The 26,259-nt window shown below is 42.0% G+C and overlaps 1 protein-coding gene across 3 annotated transcripts in view; it reads left to right on the forward strand.

Annotated features, from left to right (window-relative positions):
• Positions 1 to 3,485: 3,485 nt before the first annotated feature.
• The window catches only part of prmt7 (protein arginine methyltransferase 7), a 50,739-nt gene continuing 27,965 nt past the window's right edge, over positions 3,486 to 26,259 (forward strand). For 2 of the 3 annotated variants that reach the window (XM_080187148.1, XM_080187147.1), the window contains exons 1-11: positions 3,486 to 3,655; positions 5,950 to 5,986; positions 6,776 to 6,925; positions 15,568 to 15,676; positions 16,808 to 16,920; positions 17,133 to 17,380; positions 19,136 to 19,316; positions 20,246 to 20,373; positions 22,114 to 22,246; positions 24,335 to 24,418; positions 26,208 to 26,255. In XM_080187148.1, coding sequence (XP_080043274.1) covers positions 3,561 to 3,655; positions 5,950 to 5,986; positions 6,776 to 6,925; positions 15,568 to 15,676; positions 16,808 to 16,920; positions 17,133 to 17,380; positions 19,136 to 19,316; positions 20,246 to 20,373; positions 22,114 to 22,246; positions 24,335 to 24,418; positions 26,208 to 26,255 — 1,326 coding nt within the window. In that variant the 5' untranslated portion in view covers positions 3,486 to 3,560. Of the gene's footprint in view, positions 3,656 to 5,949; positions 5,987 to 6,775; positions 6,926 to 14,066; positions 15,173 to 15,567; positions 15,677 to 16,807; positions 16,921 to 17,132; positions 17,381 to 19,135; positions 19,317 to 20,245; positions 20,374 to 22,113; positions 22,247 to 24,334; positions 24,419 to 26,207; positions 26,256 to 26,259 lie in introns of those variants that run through there. The other variant, XM_080187149.1, reaches the window with a different exon arrangement.

Below are 26,259 nucleotides of genomic sequence, written 5' to 3' on the forward strand. Positions count from 1 at the left end.
AATGAAGATGGATGTTAATGCTGTACTCACGCTGAGAAACAAACTGTACAAATGGCGAAAAGAGATAAATTGGAACACCTTCAGCAAACACCATTAGTGAACACAGATTTAATAAATCCTTTAACGAAATGTTTGCTGACCTTAATTCAGTGACACAAATAATTTGCTTTATTTTCCAGGGGAAAACCAGTGCATCTTTGCAAAATAGACGCTTTGTCCAATGTTATTCATTCCTTGTGTGTTGTAAGGAACACTAACATGAAAACTAATACTTATATCTATTACGTTTCAGTGCAATGTGTAACTTGTGTGTGATACTGTCATGTTAAAAATGATGGATATCTCTCATATACTATTTTTTCCATCCAGACAAAAAGGTTGGCCAAGCACTTTCTCATGACTATAGCACCACGTTCAGCGTATTCATTCACTATAATTAGCTACATGAGGTGTAAATGATGCTTCTATTTTTCCTATCAAAATGTACCACCTCATATATATCTTCATTAAAATTAATTTGCCATTTAACTGCCTAGTCTAAGTTTTTAAAAATAATCTTCTTCTGTAATGTTTCATTTGCCTCAATTGTTAGCGATGAACTTTGTGGAACACCACTATCTACCTTCTTCCAATAACTCCTTATGCCAACACTGTTTTCTGTGTCGTGGCCAATTTTTTGTCCATTCAGTTATTTGTCCTGGCACAACATGTCTAACACCTTTGTCATGAGTCTACAACATGGTCCCTTATCAAAGGCCTTTTGATAATATAAATATATAACATCTTCCCCATCACCCTTGTTTATCCATTCCATTGCTCCTGTTACAACAAATTCTATCAGGTTCAGTAAGCAGGACTTAGCCTTTCAAAATCCATGCATTTTTAAAATTATATTTTCTGTCTCCATATACTCTTTTATCATTTATTTTAGTATGGATTACAGTATATCATTGACACTAAACTGGCTGGTCCACAGTAACAAGGATTTTTTTCACCACATGCCCCAATCAGACAATCATGGTGGCCCAACTTCACCACCACTTGTCTTGAACCCTCTATTTTCTCTACATTTTCAAACTGTTTGTTTGATATCCAATACTGGTTGAGTAGAGGTTTCGTTCCACTTTCCCCACTATCAACTCTGTTCTCTAGTTTGCTAAATTCCTTCTTAGTATCGGGGGATTAGCAGGGTAAATACATGGCATATACGGGGATAGGGTCTGGATGGGATTGTTGTTGGTGCAGGCTCATAGAATCATAGAATCCGTACAGTGTAGAAGGGGTAATTTGGCACCGACAACAATCCCACCCAGGTCCTATCCCCATAACTCTACGTATTTATCCTGCTAATCTCCCTGACACTAACAGGCAATTTAGCATGGCCAATTCATCTAACCCACACATATTTAGATTGGAGGAGGAAACCAGAGCACCCTGAGGAAACCCATGCAGTTGTAGGGAGAACATATAAACTCCACACAGACAGTCATCCGAAGTCGGGATTGAACCCGGGTCCCTGACGCGGTAAGGAGGCAGTGCCAACCACTGTGCTGCTCGATGGATCAATTACCTCCTTCTGCCATGTAGTGATTTCATTTATTCCATTCCTCACTGAACCTAGTCTGAATCAGACTATTGGAACCTTAATGTCATATTTTATCCTGTGACTAGCTTTCGACCACATTTCTGTGTCATTACTAAACTGCCTATTTCCACCTCTGTAACAATGTCTAACTAAATTCCTGCTTCAGCTCAACTGTTGAAACAACATGTGTGGTTTATACATCATGGAAAACTCAAGATTACATTAATTCACTGCAGATCCAAAATTGCAAAATGACATGAACAATGGGATTTGGTCAAAAATGCAGTTTCAAGGCACTATCAACAACAAAAATCCACCAACAGATAGCTTTAATTTCTGTGTTCAAATTTGCAAACATATGGATACACAATCACACCAGATGGCTCATCTTAAAAACAAGCTTTCTTCCCACAGTAGAACAGGGTGCCAAAGGAAAAGTCATAATCCCATCACCTGAAACCGTCATGGCCCATCATTAATTATTTCCACTAAAAGTTTTCATTGTCAAAACTACCATCCTGTAGATTTCAGATTCCAGCATCTGCAGTAATTTGTTTTTATCCAGTAGGTCATAAGAACACAAGAACTAGGAGCAGGAGTAGGCCACGTGGCTCCTCAAGCCAGCTCTGCCGTTTAATAAGATCATAGCTGATGGTTTCATGGACTCAGCTCCACTTACCGACCCACTCACCATAACCCTTAATTCCTTTATTGTTCAAAAATTGATCTATCCTTGCCTTAAAAACATTCAATGACGTACACTCAATTGCTTCACTGGGCAGGGGATTCCACAGACTCACAACCCTTTGTGGGAAGAAGTTCCTCCTCAACTCAGTCCTAAATCTGCTCCCCCTTATTTTGAGGCTGTGCCCCCTAATTCTAGTTTCACCTTAAATGGAAACAGCTTCCCTGCTTCTATCTTATCTATTCCCTTCATAATCTTATATGTTTCTATAAGATCTCCCATCAATATTCTGAATTCCAATGAGTATAGCCCAGTCTACTCAGTCTCTCCTCATAAGTCAACCCGCTTAACTCTGGAATCAACCTAGTGAATCTCCTCTGTACCCTCTCTAGTGCCAGTATATCCTTTCGCAAGTAAGGAGACCAAAATGACATATTATTCCAGGTGTGGCCTCACCAGCACCTTATACAGCTGCAACATAACCTTGCTGTTTTTAAACTCCATCCCTCTAGCGTTGAAGGACAAAATTCTATTTGCCTTCCTAATTATCTGCTGTCCCTAGAAACCAAGTTTTTGTGATTCATGCTTGTCATCCCAGGGTTAGCTAGCACTACGTATGAAATGTTGGCATAGTATAGATATTAGTCTGTGATATTAGCAGAAGATATGCCTCTTGTTTCTCTAGACTCAACTTCAACTCATTTCTGGCTGGCTTCCCACCTTCCACCCTCCATAAACCTGAGGACATTCATAACTCTGCAGCCCTATACTAACTTGTTCCAAATCCCATTGACCCATCACCCCTGTGGTCCCTGAATTACGTTGGTTCCTCAACTACTAACCCATTTCAAAAGTGTCATCCTCCATCATCTCACCCACCCCGAGTCTTTTATGTCAAGCTCCACCTCCACCTGGGCCTAACCATTGGCTTAGTTTAGCACCTACTAATTATATAGTAACAGGATAACGACTTTATATTGTAAGTACCATGTGCAGTAACTGGACCTATGTGCATTAAATAAACATGGTCGGTCTTATAATAAGGGATTTTCACAGTTATTTTACTGCAGTATTAATGTAAGCCTACTTGCAACATTAATAAAGAAACTTTAATATGCAGACAGCGGACCATGAGATTCCCAGGCCAGCATCACCGCGCCTGCGCACCGCGGCCGGCAGTCGCCGCGCCTGCGCACTCAGGTCAGGAGCTGACAATATGGCGGCACGGGTGCAGCGAAGCAGCTGTGTGGACTGATCTCTGGAGAAGCGTGATTAGTTGTTCCTGGCGTCATGAAGACTTTCTGTGGTAGGGCGAACCCTACCACCGGCGCTATCGAGTGGGAGGAAGAAGACGAAGACTATGACTATCACCAGGAGATAGCGCGGTACGGAGCCGGCGCCGGTTTGACACGAGGGTCCGGTACAGCCGGCCTGCTGCCATGGCGACCCGGCCTGGACCGAGCTCTACCTCCACCTGGGCCCAGCCATTGGTTTAGTTTAGCACCTGCTAATTATGTAGTAACTAAGGATAACAACGCTTTGTATTATAGGTACCATGTGCAGTAACTGGATCTGTGTGCATTAAATAAACATAGTCGCAATGGGTCTTATAATAGGGGATTTTCACAGTAACTTTACTGCAGTGTTAATATAAGCCTACTTGTGACACTAATAAATCAACTTTAATATGCAGCAATAGTGTGTGTGTATTCCCGGGCAGTAGTCCACAGCCACAGTTTACAATAACTGCCTTGTTCTATTCTCCATATACAATAAGCATAACCTCTGTGACCTTGCCCTGCCAGCTGTTAATATTTTAAAGCTCTAGCAATTATCAAATTATGCATTTTTTTTATTGTAACATGCATTGGTATACAATAACTTATTGGTTCTTTAGCTATACAGACAAAACACACAGTTCATAGAGTAAATAGGGGTAAAAGAACGGAGAGGGTGCAGAATGTAGATAGAATAATTGAATTTGCTCTTGGAAAGTAAGTTTATGAGATGTAACTGTTTTTCTATGAGTGCTTGAAAAACCACTTTCCCTTAACCCTGGGGGCTTGAATTGTTGCGAGTAAGCAACCCTGGATAAAAGCAGTCACTTTTCCCACCCTGTGAGGGAAGCATTGTTACATTGACTTGACTAGGGATAGGAAATCACAAAATTCTTGTATTGGAGTAATGTGCTGCTTTTTTTAATGTTAAATATGGATTTTAGTCACAGCATGTCTGAAACTGGAATATAGTGCAAAGGTGAAGGGAGCCAGTTATGCAATGAATGGGAAGTGAGCATATCAATAAATATTCATTTGCCAAGTTGTGTAATGTCACAAACTGGACGTGCCTTCAAATCCTGTATTAAAGCCATTAGTGCTGTGATAATGAGAGAAAGAAATGTTCACATTTCTGAATACTGGACATCTCAGCTAGTTCAAGTAACTAACATAAAAATTGTTGGATGTTTGAATATTAACTGAATCTTTCCCATTACACAATAGTTTCTGCTGCATTGCTGGACATCCAGTGCAACACTCTAAATATAAACCACATGATTTATTTAGATTATAACCTGTAAGGGCTTCCAGGTATCCACTAATCTGACTGCAAGTTACCTGAACTCTTCAATATTTATTTATTTATCAATGTCACAAGTAGGCTTACATTAATACTGCAATTAAGTTGCTGTGAAAATCCCCTAGTCGCCATACTCTGGTGCCTGTTTGGGTACACCTGAGGGAGAATTTAGCATGGCCAATCAATCTAACCAGCACGGCTTTTGAATTGTGGGAGGAAACTGGAGCACCAGAGGTGATTTGTATCCAAGGATATCGGACTCCTTCTGAATCACAACATTTATTTACCTCTTGTTTTTAAAAATAATTCTATTTTTCTATTCATCCTTACAACATAGATAATTTCACATTTCCTCACTTTTTTGCCCAGTCACTTAACTGCATTGAAAATAGTAACAAGAATAGGCCAGTTGGCCCTTCCAGCATACTCTGCCATTCAGTATAATCATGACTGATCATCCAACTCGGCAGCCTGATCCAACCTTTTCCCTGTATCATTTGATCCCCTTTGCTCCAAGAGCTCGACCTAACTTCTTCCTGAAAATATACAATGTTTTGGCCTCAATTGCTTCCTGTGGTAGTGAATTCTGTAGGCTTACCCATTCTCTTGGTGAAGAAATTTCTCCTCATCTGTCCTAAAAGATTTGTCTAGAATCTTTACCCTATGACCCTTGCCCGTTGAAGTGGTGGAGGCTAACTCGCTAAATATATTTAAGACGCGGGTAGATAGGTTTTTGGTAGGCAAGGGGATTAAGGGTTATGGGGAGAAAGCGGGAAAGTGGAACTGAGCCACTTCAGATCAGCCATGATCTTATTGAATGGCGATGCAGGCTCGAGGGGCTAGATGGCCTACTCCTGCTCCTATTTCTTATGTTCTTATGAAACCCACGCAGACATGGAGAGAACATGCAGCCTCTGCATAGAGGTGACCCAAGCCGAGAATTGGACTCAGGTCCCTGATACTATGAGGCAGCAGTGCTAACCATTGTGCCACCGTGCTACCCATTCGATTACAGGCTCATAAATTACTGAAAACCATTTTATCGGATGAATGTTACACTACTTGGAGTTAACTGGCTCATTTTTCACCATCTTTTTATCAGGTCGTCTTATGCAGATATGCTACATGACAAAGATAGGGTAAGCATTTGATGCAAGATGTTTATTGACTTTAAATGTGTGTTAATTTAGAGGATAAAGGGAACTGTACAGCCTCAAACTGTATAGCCTTACTGGATTGTAATTAGCAGCAGGATCTCTAGACCATTTTCCTTGCCTAGTTATCAGCTATTAGGCTGATTGGAGGTAATAAATTGCCCCTAAATTAGTTTCCCTCAATGTGGAAAGCCATAAACAATACATAAGGGTCATGGGCGGAGGGGGGGACTGGTAATGTTAAAATGGCGGCGTGGGCTTGTTGGGCCGAAGAGCCTGTTTCCCGGGCTGTTTTTGTTCTTTGTCCTTTTGTTCTTTGTCCAGGCTATGGTGGTTAGTTATAGTCGCTTGGTACTGCATTGGCTACAAAGAGCAGACAGTACACGGATCAGGAAGTGAGTTTTAAATTTAAATTTAAACTTTGACAGGCTATATACTGCTTATGTACAACTTAGATAGTGAAGGTTGCCTGGACCACAGAAGATGAACCGTACTGAAGATTTCTCTGAAATATTTCCAAGTTGAAAATGAATGCTTTTTCTTGTATCACTCATCTTGTGTGTCTCAGTGGCGTCTTTCAGATTAACACGATTTGGGGCCTGGGTTGCCAGATGCTCCCTGTGGAACCTGGGTGACGTAATTGGGTGAAAATAGGAAAAAATTAATAAGAGTGAGTGGTTATGGCGATTGTTATTTGAGCTGAGTGGGGAATTATTATATATCTAAACAACTTTATTGCAGCAGATGATTAACCCAATGAAATTGTATTTACAGAATGAAAAGTATCACTGTGGAATCCGTGCGGCAGTCCGCAGGGTGAAAGAACGAGGCCAGAAGGCAATTGTCCTGGATATTGGAACTGGGACAGGCCTGTTGTCCATGATGGCAGCGAGAGCTGGTGCTGAGTATTGTTATGCAATAGAGGTGAGACTTCAGGGGTGCATTACTCTTCAGGTTTCTGTTTTATTTTGTTTGAGTTTATATACTTTCTGTAAAGTATTTTCCTCAGTCTTGTTGATCCTCTAAGTCTTATGGTTTTGGAGATCAAATGAGCAAGCTGGCAGCAGTTAATTACTTTATTAAACAACAATACAAAAAAAGCTATTCATTCTAGAAAAGCTTCTGCCAGAATTAGCTGAAGTAGTTGTTAGTTGCATGGCATTGTATCTCTGCCTCAAACTCTTGACAATTTTTGAAATTAATGGGATTTGTGTGATTGTCCAGTCTTAATTTCAGTTTGATCGGATGAGCTATGGCCTTGAACTACTGTATTCCGTGAAATGCAGGTACATCCATAGTGCTGTTAAGAAGAATATTCAAGGTTTTTGATCCAGTGACAGAGAAGGAACAGTGATATAGTTGCAAATCAATATAGTGGGTGGCTTGGAGAGGGACGTGCAAATGGTAGTGTTCTCATGTGTTGGCTGCCCATATCCTTCTTGGTGGTAGAGGTTGCAGGTTAGAGGGTGCTGTCACTGGTGCTTGACAAGTTGCTGCAGTGCATTTTGGCATATAATACCCAGTGCTGCCATGTGCGCTGGCGAGTGAATGTTAAGGGTGGTGGATAAAGGGCTTATGGTAAAATACATGGAAAAGCACCTCTCTAGTGTTATTCGAATTCCACTCAATAATATTCCCGCATGTCCCTGACTTGTGTCTTGTTGAAGGTGGCTTTGGAAAGTCAGGAGATTATTTACTTCAGAATTCCCAGTTTCTGACCTGCTGTTGTAGCCACAGTATTTAAATTGCTGGTTCAGTTAGCATTTTGGTTAATGGTAAGATTTTGGTGGTAGGTTCAGCAGTGTTACGACCATTGAACATCAAGGAGTGATTTGCTTAACTCTCTCCAGTCAGAGATGGTTAGACTTTCTCCTGTTGGAGATGGTGCGAATATTATGTGGTGTAAATGTTATTTGTCATTTATGAAACCATGTCTGAATGTTGTCTTGCTGCATGGAGACGTGGACTGCTTCAGTATCTTAAGGAGTCACAAATAGTACTAAAATTGTGAAAACACTAGCACATAACCCATTACTGACTTGAAGAAAGATCATTGAGACAGCGGAAACTAGTTGGACCTAGGACACTACCCTGAGGAATTCCTGCAGGGGTATCCTGGGGATAAACTCCCAGGATCATTTTCTTTTATGCTAGCTGTGACTCCAATCATGGAGATTTCCCTCTGCTCCCCCAATTCCCACTGATTTAAATTTTGTTCGGGTACCTTAATGCCATACTAGGTTAAATGCAGCCTTGGTGTCAAAGTTGATCACTCTCACCTTTTTTGAGTGCAGCCCTTTTGTTCATGCTTAAACCAAGGTTGTAATGAGGCCAGGAACTGAGTGGCCCTGGCAGAACCCTATGCACTATACGCTAGATACATCTATGACATTTTCTTCCTTTTGGGTGTACTATAGGCCACCCAACAGCCCAAGGGCAGTGGAGGAAGGCATTTGTAAAGACATTTTAGATAGGTGCAGAAAGAATAGGGTGGTTGTAGTGGGTGACTTTAATCTTCTTGGAGTGGATTGGAAGGTGCCTAGAGCTGGGGGTGCGGATGGGGAGGAATTTGTAAAATGTGTGCTGAAAGGGTCATTGGAGCAGTATGTAACTAGCCTGACTAGGGAGGGGGCTATACTGGATTTAGTTTTGGGTAATGAGCCGGGGCAGGTGGTTGAGGTTGCAGTAGGCGAACATGTGGCTAACAGTGACCACAAGTCTGTCTACTTTAGGATAAAAATGGAAAAGGATGAGTGCTGTCCGAAAGGGAGGGTGCTGAACTGGGGGAAGGTGAGCTATAGCCGGATTAGGAAGGAGCTGAAGGACACTGATTGGGAGAGGTTGTTAGTGGGCAAGTCCACGGTTGGCAAGTGGGAGGCTTTCAAGGGTAAACTGAAAATGTTGCAGGAAAGACATGTGCCAGTAAAGAGGAAGGATGGGAAAGGCAGGATTAGAGAGCAGTGGATTACAGGGGATATTGAGGACTTGGTCAGGAAGAAGAGAGCGGCACATGTTAGGTCTAAACAACTGGGAACGGAGAGAGCGCTGGAGGAATATAGAGAGAGCAGGAGGGAGCTTAAAAGGGGAGTTAGAAGGGCGAAAAGGGGGCATGAAATGGCTTTGGCTGATAGGATTAAGGAAAATCCAAAGGCATTTTACTCTTATATTAGGAACAAGAGGGTGGTTAGAGGGAAAATAGGTTGTCTTAGGGACAAAGGAGGGGAACTATGCATTGAGTCTGATGGAATGGGGGAGATCCTGAATTAATACCTTGTGTCGGTATTCACAAAGGAGAGGGGCTTGGTGTCTTGTAATGTCTTGGAGGGAGCTGTAGATCAGTTGAAGGAAATATCCATTACAAGGGAGGAAGCGTTAGGGTTTTTAGGTAGCATAAAAACTGATAAAGCTCCGGGGCCTGATGGCATTTATCCCAGGCTGCTTAGGGAGGTGAAAGATGAAATTGCTGGGCCTTTGACGCAAATCTTTGTCTCTTCTTTGGACACAGGTGAGGTCCCAGAGGACTGGAGGGTAGCTAATGTGGTACTGCTGTTTAAAGAGGGCAGTAGGGATAACCCTGGTAATTATAGGCCAGTGAGTTTGACATCGGTGGTAGGAAAATTGTTGGAAAAAATTCTTAGGGATAGGATGTATAAGCATTTGGAGCATTGTGATCTGATTAGGGATATGCAACATGGCTTTGTTCAGGGGAGGTCTTGCCTTATGAATTTGGTAGAATTTTTTGAGGAGGTGACAAAAACGGTTGGCGATGGGCAAGCCGTTGGTCATCTATATGGATTTCAGTAAGGCATTTGACAAAGTCCCTCACGGTAGGCTGGTAGAAAAGGTTAAGGCACGTGGGATACAGGGACAGGTATCTAGATGGATTGAAAACTGGCTAGGCAACAGGAGACAGAGAGTAGTAGTGGAAGGGCCCTTTTCTAGCTGGAGGTCTGTCACCAGTGGTGTGCCGCAGGGCTCAGTACTGGGACCTCTTCTCTTCGTAATATATATAAACGACTTGGAAGAGGGCGTATGTGGTGTGATCAGCAAGTTTGCAGATGACACCAAGATGGCAGGATTGGCGGATAGTGAGGAGGATTGTCAGGTGACACAGCAGGATATAGATAGGCTGGTATACTGGGCAGATAGATGGCAGATGGAATTTAATCCTGACAAATGCGAGGTGATGCATTTTGGAAGGAATAATGCAGGGAGGAGTTACATGATAAAAGTTAGACCAATTAAGAGTATAGAAATGCAGAGGGACCTGGGAGTGCTAGTGCACAAGTCTCTGAAGGTGGCAACCCAGGTGGAAAGGTTGCGAAGAAAGCTTATGGAATGCTAGCCTTTATAGGAAGGGGTATAGAGTATAAGAGCTGTCGTCTAATGCTTCAGTTGTACAGAACGTTGGTTAGACTGCATTTGGAGTACTGCATCCGGTTCTGGTCACCTCACTACCGGAAGGACGTGGAGACCCTGGCGAGAGTGCAGAGGAGGTTTACCAGGATGCTGCCTGGTATGGAAGGACTGGGTAATGAGGAAAGATTGGGTAAACTGGGGCTCTTCTCCTTAGAAAGATGGAGATTAAGGGGGGATCTTATAGAGGTGTATAAAATAATGAAGGGTATAGATAGAGTCAACAGTGGCAGGGTTTTTCCTAGATTGGAGACAAATGTATCGTGAGGGGGGAGAAGTATAATTTGGATACTAGAGGAAGGTTTTTCACACAGAAGGTCGTGGGCGTATGGAATGCGCTACCAAGTAAGGTGGTGGAGGCAGGCACGCTGGACTTGTTTAAGATTTACTTAGGCACACGAGTGAAACAGGGATGGAGGGTTTTAGGAGACGGTTTTAAAAAGGGTCAGAGCCTTGGGACGATACTGGAAATGTAATACTACATGTTAATGTTTTGTCTCTTTTAATCCGCAGGTGTGTCGGTCCACCTTGTTGTCTAACGAGGGGCATGCACACGGTGGGTCGTGCGTGGGCTGCTCTTGGATGTTTCGAGAGTGGCCTAGTACTTCGCGTCGTTGTGTGCGCTTAAACCTGGACCAGCAGATGGGCACCACAACAGCTCAGTGACTATCACTGCTAGCTGTGCAGTTACATGGATTTGGGCCAGTGTCTGTGGGAGTTTGCGCATTCTCCCTGTGGTTGCGTGGGTTTCCTCCAGGTGCTCCGGTTTCCTCCCACATCCCAAAGATGTGCTCTTAGGCTGATTGGTGTACCGAATTGTCCCTACACTATTCTCCCCTGAATCTGGTTACAATAGGGGTACCATTCGCATACACACGGGGCAAGGTAGGTGTAGGAAAATGCTTTGTTAAGATGGCGACGCGGGCTCGTTGGGCCGAAGGGCCTGTTTCCCGTGCTGGGTTGTTCTTTGTTAACATAGAACACTACAGCACAAACAGGCCCTTTGGCCCACTAGTTGCGCCGATCACTTCTGTACCTACTAAGCCATAGACGTATCTATAACCCCCAATCCCATTAGATCCCATATACTCATCCAGAAGTCTTCTAAAAGACTCCAGCGAGTTCGCCTCCACCACCACCGACAGCAGCCGATTCCATTCACTCACCACCCTCTGAGTGAAAAACTTACCTCTAACGTCTTCTCTGTACTTGCTTCCCTGCACCTTAAATCTATGTCCTCTAGTAGCAACCATTTCAGCCCTGGGAAATAGCCTCTGAGAATCCACCCTATCTATTCCTGTCAACATCTTATAAACCTCTATCAGGTCGCCTCTCAACCTTCGTCTCTCCAGGGAGAAGAGTCCCAGCTCCCTCAACCTATCTTTATAAGGCATGCCTCCTAATCCAGGCAACATCCTTGTAAATCTCCTTTGCACCCTTTCAATAGCTTCCACGTCCTTCCTATAGTGAGGCGACCAGAACTGCGCACAGTACTCCAGGTGGGGTCCGACAAGGGTCTTATAAAGTTGCAGCATTACCTCCCGACTGCTAAACTCAATCCCTCGGTTAATGAAGGCCAGTACACCATATGCCTTCTCGACCACATCCTCCACCTGCGAGGCCAATTTAAGAGTCCTATGGACCCAGACTCCAAGATCCCTCTGCTCTTCAACACAGCTAAGACTTCTACCCTTGATATTGTATTCCTTCATCCCACTGGTCCTGCCAAAATGGACCATTACACATTTATCTGCGTTGAAGTCCATCTGCCACTTCTCCGCCCAGCCTTGCATCCTATCTATGTCCTGCTGCAACTTCTGACATCCCTCCAGACCATCCACAACACCACCAACCTTCGTATCGCCTGCGAACTTACTAACCCATCCCTCCACTTCCTCATCCAGGTCATTTATGAAAATGACAAACAGCAAGGGTCCTAGAACAGATCCCTGGGGCACTCCACTGGTGACTGACCTCCATGCAGAAAAAGACCCATCCACAACCACTCTCTGCCTTCTGCAGGCAAGCCAGTTCTGGATCCACAAGGCCAAAGCCCCCTGGATCCCATGCCCTTTCACCTTCTCAAGAAGTCTTGCATGGGGGACCTTATCAAACGCCTTGCTGAAGTCCATGTAAACCATGTCTACCGCTCTTCCTTCGTCAACGTGCTCAGTCACAATCTCAAAGAACTCAACTAGGCTCATAAGGCACGATCTGCCCTTGACAAAACCATGTTGACTATTTCTGATCATTCTAAACTTCTCCAAATGCTCATAAATCTTGTCCCTCAGAAGCCTCTCCATCAACTTACCAACCACTGAGGTCAGACTCACCGGTCAGTAATTTCCCGGGCTATCCCTGTTCCCTTTCTTGAAAATAGGAACCACATCCGCAATCCTCCGGAACCTCTCCCGTCTCCATCGACGACGCAAAGATCATCGCCGGGGCTCTGCAATCACTTCCCTCACCTCCCACAGTAACCTGGGGTACATCCCATCTGGTCCTGGTGACTTGTCTATCTTGATAGAGTTTAAAAGTTCTAACACATCCTCTTCCTTAACATCCACGTACTCAATCTTTTCAGACTGCCGCAAACCTGCAGTACAACCTCCCAGATCACTTCCCACTGTGAATACCGAGGCAAAGTGCTTATTAAGCACCTCTGTCATTTCTTCCGGTTCCACACAGACTTTTCCCCCTTCACCTTTTATAGGTCCTATCCCTTCTCATCCTTTTACTTTTCACATATTTGTAGAAGGCCTTGGGATTCTCCTTAATCTTGCTTGCCAAGGCCTTCTCATGACCCCTTCTGGCTGTCCTAATTTCCTCTTTAAGCTCCTTTCTACAATCCTTGTACTCCTCTAGATCCTAAACATTTCCTAGGTCTCTGAACCTTTTATACACCTTTCCTTTCTTCCTGACTAGGTTCACCACAACCTTCGTGCACTATGGTTCCCGCGCCCTACCTAAACCTCCTTGTCTCATTGGAATGTTATCGTGCAGAGCTCCAGTCAAACATTCCTTGAATATCTGCCATTTGTTCTTTGTTTGACTCATGGTGAATAATCACTGAAACAACTATATGATGACATCAACCAGTTCCATCCCACCATCAGACTCACCATGGACTACTCTCCGGAATTGGTTGCATTCTTGGACACGTGCATCTCCATTAAGGACGGTTACCTCAGCACCTCACTGTACTGCAAGCCCATGGATAACCTCACGATGCTCCACTTCTCCAGCTTCCACCCTAAACATGTTAAAGAAGCCATCCCCTACGGACAAGCCCTCTGTATACACAGGATCTGCTCAGGTGAGGAAGATCGCAACAGAAACCTCCAGATGCTGAAAGATGCCCTCATAAGAATAGGATATGGCACTTAACTCATCAATCGATAGTTTCGACGTGCCACAGCAAAAAACCGCACTGACCTCCTCAGGAGACAAATGTGGGACATGTTGGACAGAGTACCCTTCGTCGTCCAGTACTTCCCCGGAGCGGAGAAGCTACGACGTCTTCTCTGGAGTCGTCTTGCCTTCAAACAACCGCACAATCTCAAACAGTGTTGGCTGGGTAGTTTGCTGCAGACAGTGGTCTGTTTGAGATTGTGCTGGGTAGTTTGCTGCAGACAATGGTGACCACGACACCACACAACCCTGCCACAATAATCTCTGCAAGACATGCCAGATCATTGTCACGGGCGCCATCATCTCACGTGAGAGTACCATCCACCAGGTACACAGTACATACTCTTGCAACTTGGCCAACGTTGTCCCATGCCTGATATGCTGCAGGAAAGGATGTCCCGAGGCATGGTACACTGGGGAGACCATGCAGACTCTATGACAACAGATGAATGAACACCGCTCGTCAATCACCAGGCAAGACTGTTCTCTTCCTGTTGGCGACCACATCACTTCAGCGGTAATGGGCATTTGGCCTCTGATCTTCGGGTGAACGTTCTCCAAGGCAGCCTTCACGGCACATGACAGCGCAGAGTCGCTGAGCAGAGACTGATAACAAAGTTCCACACACGTGAGGACGGCCTCAATCGGGATCTTGGATTCGTGTCACACTATTTATAACTCCCATGATTTGCCTGGGCTTGCAACATCTCACCTGTCTGGAGACAATACACATCTCTTTAACCTATGCTTAATGCTATCTCCACTCACGTCTGCACCTTTAAGACGTGACTATCTGTAAAGACTTGCATTCTAATCCGTATTCTGTAAACTGTGTGTGTGCCTTTATATGCACTGTTTGTGATTAGAACTCCCCACTTAACTGACGAAGGAACAGCGCTCCAAAAACTAGTGGCATTTGTTACCAAATAAACTTGTTGGACTTTAACCTGGTGTTGTGAGACTTCTCACTGTGTAGAACACAAACTGACCATTGGTGAGCAGGTTAATGCTGTGTAAATGCTGCTCTTAACACTGACAGTGACATGTTCCTGCTTGTGATTGAGAGTAGATTGATGATCCTGCATACCTGGACAGCTTTTCACTGGTAGATGCCAGACCTGTGACAATGGGAAAATCTCGATTAGGGACATTGCTAGAGTTCAAATATTTAATACTACAATTGGGATGTTGTTAGAGCCCAAAGCCTTTGAAGCATCCAGTACTTTCAGCCATTTCTTGATATCACCTGGAGTGAAGCAGATTGGTTGAAGGCTGGCGACTGTGATGCTGGGAACTTCAGGAGGAGGCTGAGATGGATCACCCACTTGGCATTTCTGGCTGAAGGTGATTACAAATCTTTTACTCGTGTGCTGGGCCCCCATCCTTTGGGATAGGGATATTTGTAAAGCCTTTTCCACCCATTACTTACGTACTTATCTACCATCATTCATGACTGGATGTGACAGGAGTTTTGATCTGATTTGTTAAGGCATTGCTTAGCAAAGTGGTAGTGCTAATTGATTTTTGCGTTACTAATTATTTGAAATCATGGGCTAAAAGTCTTACTGAAGATGTATGTTTCATGTGATCTCTAGTCTCCTTGATAAGCTGTCATTGAGCTTGGAGGGAAGCTGCTTGTTCATCTACTGTTTGTTGCAGGAATCCATAGACACCAGTATATAAAAAAAATGAAAAAGACAATGTGTCTCATGTAGTCTTCCCCTTGTCTTTCCCTACAGGTTTTTAAGCCAATGGCTGATGTTGCTCAGAAGATTGTGGATAAAAATGGATTCGGCAACAAAATTAAAATCATCAACAAACACTCGACAGAGGTGACAGTAGGGCCAGGTAAAGGAATTGGAGTGGCTCGGATAGTTGAAGGTAGTTGGTGGGAAACACTGAAGCAGTGGGATGAATATTGAGTTTTACACCCCTTTGAAACAGTTGCTTGGATTGCTGGGTTAGTGGTACAACTTGCTGTTGGGTTGGGATGACATGTCAACAGCACTGTGACAATTGATGCAGCCGCTCTTGAGTGGTATTTGGTGAAAAATAATTTCTAAGACTAGGAACAGGTCAACTGTCAAATACAGTCAAAATAATTGTGGCTGGGAGGTCTCCCCACGGAGACAACTTGCTGAACATGATTTAGATGACCATGTGTGATTGTTAGATCAGTATTAATCAGAAATATTTTAGGACACACAATTTATATACTTGGATTTTAGAAGTGTCAAAGATCTGAAAATATAATGTTTATCATGGAGTTTTATTTTACCTATTGATTTCAGAGTCATGATTAAAAATCCATCCAATTTGTTCAGTGTTAAAATGGAGATTCTCATGTAAATGATGGTGGTCCCAATTTGCCAAAGAGCTAATTCTGTGAGAAATCTGCAAGGTTGGGGCTGTTTGAATCCATTTGTTAGAATTCAACTAGCTGTTTGCTAATAACTGGCTTGCATTAAATATTGAGATGCCTGTTGCGGGCTGAAGTCACCAATGCGAGCCTCTGACAGAGAGGAGCAATCAACTCATAGTTAGCACTGCCAGTAAAGGATGGATTCCTGAAAGGTCTGGAACTGCTGAAATAATGATAGTGCTGGTATTTGCAAGAACCAGCTTCTTCTCCTACAGTGTGTCAGATTTAGAGAATACACACAAAGCAATTTTGCTGATCATGCAATATTCCAGTGGAAAATAATGTACTCTCTCAATTAAGACTGTACGCAGTGCTTAAATGGAATATATTACATTTTGTACATTTACTTCCAAGATCAGATCATCCTCTTTATTGGTATCCTTATTTAGCAGCTTTGGAAGAGCTTTGACAAAGGGTCGTCTGGACTTGATGTTAGCTCTTTTCTCTCCTTACAGATGCTGCCAGACCTACTGAGATTTTCAGCATTTTCGCTTTTGGTTTCTTATTTAGCGGACTCTGCTGTATATATCTTCCTCACATTGATTTCCATTCTTTAGATGGTGACATGCCATGTCGAGCTAATATCTTGGTCACAGAGTTGTTTGACACTGAACTTATTGGAGAGGGTGCACTTCCAAGTTACGAGCATGCTCACAAATACCTTGTTCAGGTAAGTTAGTGCTTGAAGGTATGGAGGATTGATGTGTTGTGACTGTTATTCTGGAGCTTCATACAGGTCTTCAAGGAAATGCATTAAAATACGTGATCTATAAATGCATGGTAAATATTTTACGGTTTCTGATATCAGTCCTAGTAGAGTGAGGAATCCTGTACACTCTAAACCCTCTGTTTTCTTCTATCCATCCCAATGTTGGCTGACAGGAAGACTGTGAGGCAGTTCCACATAGAGCCACAGTTTATGTACAGCTGGTAGAATCAGAGCGCATGTGGGCCTGGAATAAAGTGCTGCCAATTCGTGTCCAATTGGAGGGAGGCAAGGGCGAGAGGATCATTGTGCCACCAACGGACATGCAGGTGTGTGCTGGGACTCCCTGTGTCTATGACATCCAGCTGAACCAGGTGAACAGGAATCACTTCACCACCCTCACAGAGGTCATAGCGATATTCAGGTACAGTATAGTGTCTCCAGTGAGAACATAAGTACTGGTGGATAGACAATAAGCATATTTTAAAAAGGGGCAGGAGTAGATCAGTTGGCCCTTTCAGCTGTCTCTACTATTTATTGCAATCATGACTGATCCTCTACTTTCAACTGCACTTTCCAGCCGACTCTTCGTATTCCTTGATTCTACGAGAAATCAAAAATCTATCTATCTCAGTCCTAACTGTACTCAACAATGGGGTATTCACAACCCTCTGCAGTAAACAATTCCAAATATTCACAACTCTGACTGAAGAAATTTCTTCTCGTCTCAGTCATAAATGATTGTTTCCTTATTAATGATAATAATATTGTGACCTTGTCTCCCAGCCAGGGGAACAATCTTGCTGTGTAGACCCTGTGAAGCCCCTTCAGAATCTTGCACGTTTCAATGCAATCACCTTTCATTCTTCTAAACACCAAAGAATATCAACTCAGCCTCTCTTCATGGGATAGCCCTCTCGTATGAACATTATGAAATAGAAAAAGAAGTAGAAAATAAGTCCCTTGCAACTTAGGTCAATGTACCAATTGCTTGCTGTACCTACTTGCTAACTTCTCTTGTTTTTTGTGTGGAGACGCCCAAGTCTTTCAGCATCAACATTTAAAAAGTTCTATGCCTTTTAAAAAATGTTCTGATTGTTCTATTATTATCAAAATGAATAACCTCACAATACATTATACTCTTCGACCTCCTTGTTATCCACTTGCTTAACCCGTCTATATCTCTTTGCAGCTCCTTTGTGTCCTTGCAGCTTACATTCCTACTAAACTTTGTATCAATGGAAAACTACAATATACCAATGTATACTGGTCTTGGTCCTGAGGCTCAAGCATTGATCCTTGTGCTCAGTGCAGTCTGCTGACTCGAGCATGCCTCCTTTATCTTTATTCTGCTCCTTATCTGTTAACAAATCTTCTGTCCATGCCCCCAGCTCCATGGGCCTTTATCTAGAATATTAATCTTTTGTGTTGCATCTTATCAAATGCCTTTTGAAAATCCAAGAATTCTGCATTATCTACCCTACAGGCTACATTCTCAAAAACATGACACATTTGCCAAACACTTTTTCTTTTTATAAAACTATGTTGACTTTTTGCATCAACCGTTTCCCTTTTTCAAATCCATGCTGACTTATTGGATCAAACCATGATTTTCTAAGTATAATGTTAAGATATTCTTAATAGATTGCAGCATCTTCCTGACAACTGATATCAGGTTAATGGGCCTGTGGTTCCCTGCTTTCTTTCTCCCCCCCACCCCCCTCCTTTCTTGAATAGGTAGTTACCCCATTTGCTATCTTGCAATCTGCTGGGATGATTCTGAAAGCTAGGAAATTTTGGGAAATTGCAAACAGTACACCTGTAATCTTTGCAGCAAACTCTTTTAGAACCCTTTTAGGCCATCAGTTAGAGGTTATAAAATTCATAATGCCCATCAAATGTGCAATAGAAACGCCTAATTGGGAGTTTATTTGTATTGCTGAAGTGGCTGGTGCTTGAGAATGGAACACTTTCCATTTCAGATACTCAGTATTCACATAAAGTATTCCAAGATTAGACAGACAGCTCTAAAACAAAACTGCTCAGCCCAAGAGTTAATGGGAGAGATTGAGAGAGTGGGGAGCCGGTGAGTTGTGTAGGTCCTTCCATTTCATTGCCTCAGCTCATTTAAGAAAAAAAATAGAGCATTGATTTTATTTGTGTCTTGTTCTTTCTGCAGGCTGGATTTCAGTAAAGCAGTGAGCAGTTCGCCAGCCCGGCACACTATGCAGACCCTAGCAACTGCCAGTGGCCTGGCTCAGGTTGTATTGTCCTGGTGGGACATAGACATGGATCCTGAAGGGAATATCAAATGTATTATGGCACCATACTGGGCCCATCCGACTCCAAATAATATTCAGGTAAGGCAGATTCTTTGTTCGTGTTCCATGAGATGTGTAGCTGACACCTGGAAGTATTGACTGCTACAGCACCCCCCCGCCTTTGGCTTCAAGATTCTTCTATAGATCTGGAGGAGAGGTCAGTAAAAAGAAATTAGATAAATTGCAAAAGATGTACATTCAAAAGTACAAACTCTAAACATATCTGCTTTTCAAATGTCTCACGGTGTTTAACATCCACCTGAGAGAGAGAAGACGAGGTCTCCATTTGCACTTTTATCTGAAAGACGTCTCTGATCTCCTTAATGTTGCATTGTGCTGTCAACCTAGATTTCATGCTCAAGACCTTGGGGTGGAGTTTGAACCCACAATCTTCTGACTCCAAGAGTTATTACGCTAAATAGTCCATTTTGGCAAGGAACCTGACATAATTTACTATCTGGGCTTGTACATGAATTGAATATGTGTTTGTCTGCCAACTGAAAGGCAGTTGGCACTGCTAGAACTATTTCTCAACTTTAGTTTCTGGAACAGGGATAAGGAGAGAGCAAAAACAAGAAAGAATCAAGATAATATTTCTTACTAAAAGAGAATGGAAGTGTTGAACTATACTGTCACTAAATAGCAAAGTTCTAACCCACTATAATATGACATGTGAGAGTGGACTGTTTTAAACATGTTTCACTTTTCAGGTTAAATGGGAACTCGTAAGTTTATTATTGACCCAATTATCTTCACATTTTCAATTTGCCTTATCCAGAGAGAGTTCAGTTAAGCACTACTTGCAGTTTGAAAGCCCTTTGCCACCTTTTTATACATTATTTTTAGCTGCACACAGAAAAGATAACTACTGATCTGTCACTTTATTTTGTAACAGTTTTTGTAGCTATTTTCTGATTGAGTGGTCTCTGAGTTCAAGGCTAGTTTGAAACTAATCTTTTTGTTAACAGTGGCGCGATCACTGGATGCAGTGTGTGTACTTCTTACCCAAGGAGATACCTGTTCATAAGGGCGAGTGCCTACATATTTCAGCAATGCATGATGACTACTCGCTGTGGTATAAAGTGGAACACAGCAGGTATGGAATCTGTAATAATTGCTAAAGGTGCAGTAATTCAAGATGCAGGGGCGATCCTTGTCCCAACACATTTTCCCTAAACACGTGCTAATTTGGTGCAGTTACACAAGAAACACAGACCAATAAAAGAGATAGGAATAAACCTTATAATTTACAAACCCGCTTTGCCATTCAGTACAATCATGGTTGAGCTTGGACTAAACTCAGTTTCCCCTGGCACTTCATATTGTTTGATTCCCTGAAAGACTTAAATATCTGTCTATTTTCATTTTAAGCATATTCAATCATGATGCATTCATAGCTGGGTTAGAGAATTCCAAAGATTCACAACCATTTGAATAAAGAAATTTCTTGTTATCTCAGTCCTAAATGATCATCCCCCTATCACGAGCCTGTGTTTATTTTAGATTCTCGATCCAGCAGAAACCAGTGGTGTTTACCCTGTCACATCCCTTGAGAATCTTGTATGTTTCAAAGACTTCACTTGGTTTTCTTCTAACCTCCAGAGAATGTAGACCCAATTCATTCAACATCTCGTTACTGGGCTACCACACTGGTCACTGTGAACCATTGCTGAACTTCATCCAATTCAAATATATCCTTCCTTAAATATGAAGCTTAAAATTGCATGTTGTATTCCAGCTGTGGTCTTACTCAAGTCCTGTACAATTCTAGCAAGACTTCTTTATTGTACTCCAATCCCCTTGCAATGAAAGCCAACGTTTCACTTGCCTTCCTAGTTGCTTGCTGTATCTGCATTGTGTTCTTTCTGCAAGTGCCCCTGAACATCAACATTTAGAAGCTTCACGCTTTTGAAAAAGTAGTATACTTTTCTATTCATAGTACCAAAGTGAATAGCCTCACACTTCCCATCATCTTCCATCTTTGCAGCCTCCCTCTGTCCTCCCAACTTAAATTACCACCTGGCTTTGTAGCTTCAGCAAATTTAGAACCATTAAGTCATTAATATAGATTGTAAATAGCTGAGACCCAGGCATTGATCCCTGCGATATTCCACTAGTCGCAGCCTGCCCACTTCAGAATGCCCAGTTATACGTACTTATTGCTTCCTGTCCTTAACTTATCCTCTATCTGTGCTGATGTATTATACCCAAACTCATTAACCTATTTTGAAGATTCTGAAGGTTAATCTTTTGTGTGACATACTATTAAATGTCTTTTGGAAATTTGGGTATACTGCGTCTATTGTTTCACTTTATCTTTCTCACTAGTTAAATCTTCAAGAAAACACTAAATTTGACAAACAAATTTTTGTGACACCATATTGATTTTCTCTGTCATACTTCAGTTTTTTGAGTGTATTGTTAAGATTTCCTTAATAGATTCCAGTACTTTCCTGATGACTGTCAGATTAACTGGCCTTCTAGTTTCCTCCATCTGTTCCTCCTTGAATAGTGATGTTCTATTTGCTAATTTCCAATCTGTTTAGTCTAGCGTATTAATATTGACAGAGCTGTACTATGTACACTCTTGTGCGGGTACAATGTATTGTCGAGCCTTAACCATCTCAGCTGTGCACGAACAGTGTTGTCTCTAAACTTAGTCTGCATTGTGTACATAAAATGCATGCCTGGGCAATAATTTACAATTGTCTGTTCTTGTGTGTTTCCTGTATCTTTTGTCATCTGGAAATAGTCAGTGGCTGGGAAAAAACAGAAGAGGGAAAACCTGAGAAGTAATATATCTGTTCTTTGAATGCTTTAATTTTATTCTCTATAGTGATGAGTGTGATGATCTGCTGAACGAGCGTCCCCTGTGCTCCTGTCAAGCCCATCTCATGTGCAACAGGCAGCGCTTTGGAGAATTAAATGACCAGCAAAGGAATGAGGCCTACATAAAGGCTCTAAAAACAGTAAGTACTGGAAATCTTCACAACAGAAATAGTTAACGTTGAAATCTGTACACTGAAAATTGCTAAGTTAGGCTAATTTGATGTGAACAGAGGATTGTGGCTGATTTCCCCAAGACCAAGTACAACTGAGTTTTGAGGGGAAAATGCAAGCAAGACCTTCAAACAAGGAACTGTTAACTGTGAAATGTGTTAGGTACTGAGAAAAGCAAAGAAAGCGACTGAGGAAATAGCAATTGTAGGAGATGTTACTACTTATGTTGTTGATAATAATGCAGCATAAATTAAGAATGAGAAATATGTTATGATTCTTGGCCAAATCATGGGACATAGGAGAGATCTGGTTAGGGTCCAATAACGTTTTGTTTAAAGTAGATAAACGTTAAAATTCAAAATACCTGCTTTTGAAGTTTTGAACAAACAAAAACAAACTATTTTACAAGTTTCGAAAGATGAAACAATTTAGAATATTTACCTTATAGTCTAACATAATTGTATGAAGTCCGATCCAATGGATTTCTCAATAAATCAACTAGACGTTAGTTCCAAAGTAAGTCAACCAATTTCACTGAAATGCGGTCTTTCTCACAAGTGTTTCCAATCTTCACCTTTGAAGATCCTGCCTTGGATTTCACTCCAAACGTTGATCCCACTTGGACAGCTTTAACAATGGCCCATCTCACAGAGCATCAATCTTGTCTTCCAAGATTCTTTCCCCGTAGATTCCCAGAAACATTCAAACACAAGCCTATGAACACATTTTCAAATCTATGGCTATGCCAAGCAGAACAGAACTGCCCCAAAGGGGCACCTTTTTCCCCAGTGGCCCATTTTACTTGAAATCTGCTTCCTGCAGCTCTCTTTAACTTAACCATAGAATCCCTACAGTACAGAACTTGGACTATTTTTTGTCTTTGTGACATTATTGGTTGACGTCTGCACCAAACTGCCTCATGAAGAGTTGTTCACTGACCTGGCAACCTAATAAAACACTCCCAGAAGGTCTCACCCATGTTACTAGACAGGAATCAATGTCACAAACGTTATAACATCCTGTACATTAAATGTCACAATCTCCATGGATTGCCAACACCCAGAGACAAACAGATTAATGATTTCATGAAAAATTGAATAGTTCATATCATACTAATTTAATAGAATGAGAGGTATTTATAGTAGAAGATGAAACTGACACTGATGGTGAAAGAATTAAAGCTAGGCAACTGAAGTGTTGTCCTGAAAAGACAGGCTCCAGCTGTGGCCTAATGGAAATATTCTGGACAGAGAAACCTTGAAGAGACTTGAGATGAGGCCTATACTGCAGAATGGATTTACATTTCTACCATTTTCTAACCAAGAGAATAGCACATTGTGCTGTTACAACACATCCTGTTATAGAAGCCTGTGTATCCTCATGTCCTGTAGATAACCTAAATTAAACAGTGCATATCCATCTTAAGGCATTATGATTTTATCTAGCAATATAGATTTATGTTATTTCTGTTTAATGTGAGATGTATCAATAAAATGAGACAGTTTTTTGACATGGGTCCTTAGTAACATTTGGCAATACTCTCTGTGGGGGCTGGAGGATGTGGAAGGAATTTATTTTGCTGTGCCTGGGCCTTTGCTGAACCATCCAACATTTTAATGGACTGTGCAGTTGCAGCAGGGATGCTGATTGATACTACAACAGTCTATGGCATGATGCCACAACAGTCTACAGTTGTATGGCACTGTGAAGAGAATAGATCTTGTTTCAAGGTCAAAATATGCACCCAATAGAGTGGAACTGTAACTCACTGAGCCATGTGGTTCAGCCCATTTGTCCATACCCTTTGCAAATTGATGATTGCTAGGGCTACCATAATGCTGCAGGGCATGTGATATGATCCATTCTGCTCAATATTCCTTAGTTACAACAGTAACTAGGCAGTGCTCATGATATCCTGTGGTAAATGCTTGGGGGAATGAGGGAACTGAAGGATGAGCAATTCCTGCAGCTGAAGTAATTGCTGGGGTCAGGGGGTGGGCTGTAAAGGTCTCCCTTATCACTGTGATGTTTACAGGCTTACTGTTGTCTCTCCACAGGTTGTGAGACCGGATAGTGTGTGTTTAACCATCAGTGATGGAAGTCTGCTGTCTCTCTTTGCTCATTTGTTGGGCGCTGTACAGGTATAGACATTGCTAGAGGAAGTGTGGGAGTTGGATTTATGGATGCAATTTAATGCTCGATTAGACTGGTAGTTGCAATAGTTTCTTCTTTCTTCTCCTCTGCCAAATGTTTCTTCTTTCCTCCTCTTCTGAACTAATGTCAATGCATGACCATTTTTAAGGTAAACATGACCTTAGTTAACCTGGCTGCCATTTATAGGCATATACAGATAGTGAGCATTGGCAGACTGTCTGACGATGAGAGTGACATGGGGGAGTTTGATCCTGTTCTTTCCCTATATTCCATATCTATCTATCTTGTAGAAATAGTGGATACATTGGTTATAATATTTCAAAATTCCCTGGATCCTGGAAAAGTCCCAGTGGAATGGAAAACTGCAAAAAAAAAGGGAGACAGAAGTCAGAAAATTGTAGGCCAGTAAACCTAACATCTTTCATGGGGATAACACTTGAACCTATTAACAGTGGGACATTTAGTATTATGATTTTCTATCAGGCAGAATCAACATGGGTTTGTGAAAGAGAAATTGTGTTTGACTAATTAAGTTGAGAATTTAACAGGCAAGGTGATTGATGGGGAACCAGTAGATGTGGTATATTTGGATTTCCAAAAGGCATTGCATAGGGTGCTACCAGTATAAAAGCTCATATTGTGTGATGTGTGAGTAACATGTTAGCTTACAGAAAGAGAGAGTCAGGATGAATGGTTTGTCTTTGTGTTGGCAAACTGTAACTAGTGGAGTGCTATAGGGATCAACTACTTACAATCTATATCAATCACTTAGATGAAGGGTCTGCACATATGGTACTAAATTTGCTGATGACACAAAAATAGGTAGAAAGGCAATTTGTGAAGTGGACAGAGCCACAAAGGGACATAGTTGGGTTAAGCGAGTAGGCAAAAATTTGGTATATGGAGTTGGAAAATGTGAACTTGTCCATTTTGGCAGGAAAAATAGAAAAACTATTTATAGAGATTCCATAAATCAGTGTTGAGGGGGATCTTGGTGCCTGGTACATGAATGACAGAAAGCTATCTTGCAGGTACAGCAAGTAATTAGGAAGGCAAATTAAATGTTACCCTTTTATTGCAAGAGGAATAGAGTACAAAAGTAATTGATAGCTGCAGCTATACAGAGTCTTAATGAGATTTGTATCGTTTGGCCTCCTTATTTGAGAACGGATATACTTGCATTGGAGACAGCTTAGAGAAGGCTCACTCATCTGATTCTTTGAATGCAGGGTTATCTTGTGAGGAAAGTTTGAGCAGCTTGGGCCCATACTCACTGGAATTTAGAAAAGTAAGAGGTGATTTTATTGAAACATACAAGATGATGAAGAGATTTGATGGGTTGGAGATGAGGTGGACATTTCTTTGTGGGGAATCTAGAATGAGGGGGTGCAATTTGAAAATAATGATCTCCCATTTAAGGTGGAAATTAGGATTTATTTTCTGAGAGTTGTTAGACTTTGGAATTGTCTTCCCATGGAGCAATGGAGGCTGGGACATTTGATATATTCAGCTGAGTTGAACAGACTTTTGACCTACAAGGGTGCCAAGGATTAAGGGGACAAGCAGGAAAGTGAAGTTAAGGCCACAGTTCAGATCAGCCATGATTTATTCAATGGCGGAGCAGACTCGACTGAATTGTATGGTCTTATTTGGAATTCTTGTGCTAAGGTACGTTGGAAAATTGAGTGCACAACTTACTGGACTGTAATCAGACATATACAACTAGCCTGACTTACTAATTTTATTCCTTTACTTACTGACTTTGTGTTTCTGTAGGTTTATAGTCTGGAAATTTCTGCCACGTCCAGCCGTGTAATGGAAAAGGTGA

This window comes from Carcharhinus amblyrhynchos, chromosome 4 (genome assembly GCF_965287045.1).
Source record: "Carcharhinus amblyrhynchos chromosome 4, sCarAmb.v2.hapA, whole genome shotgun sequence".
NCBI lineage: Eukaryota > Metazoa > Chordata > Chondrichthyes > Carcharhiniformes > Carcharhinidae > Carcharhinus > Carcharhinus amblyrhynchos.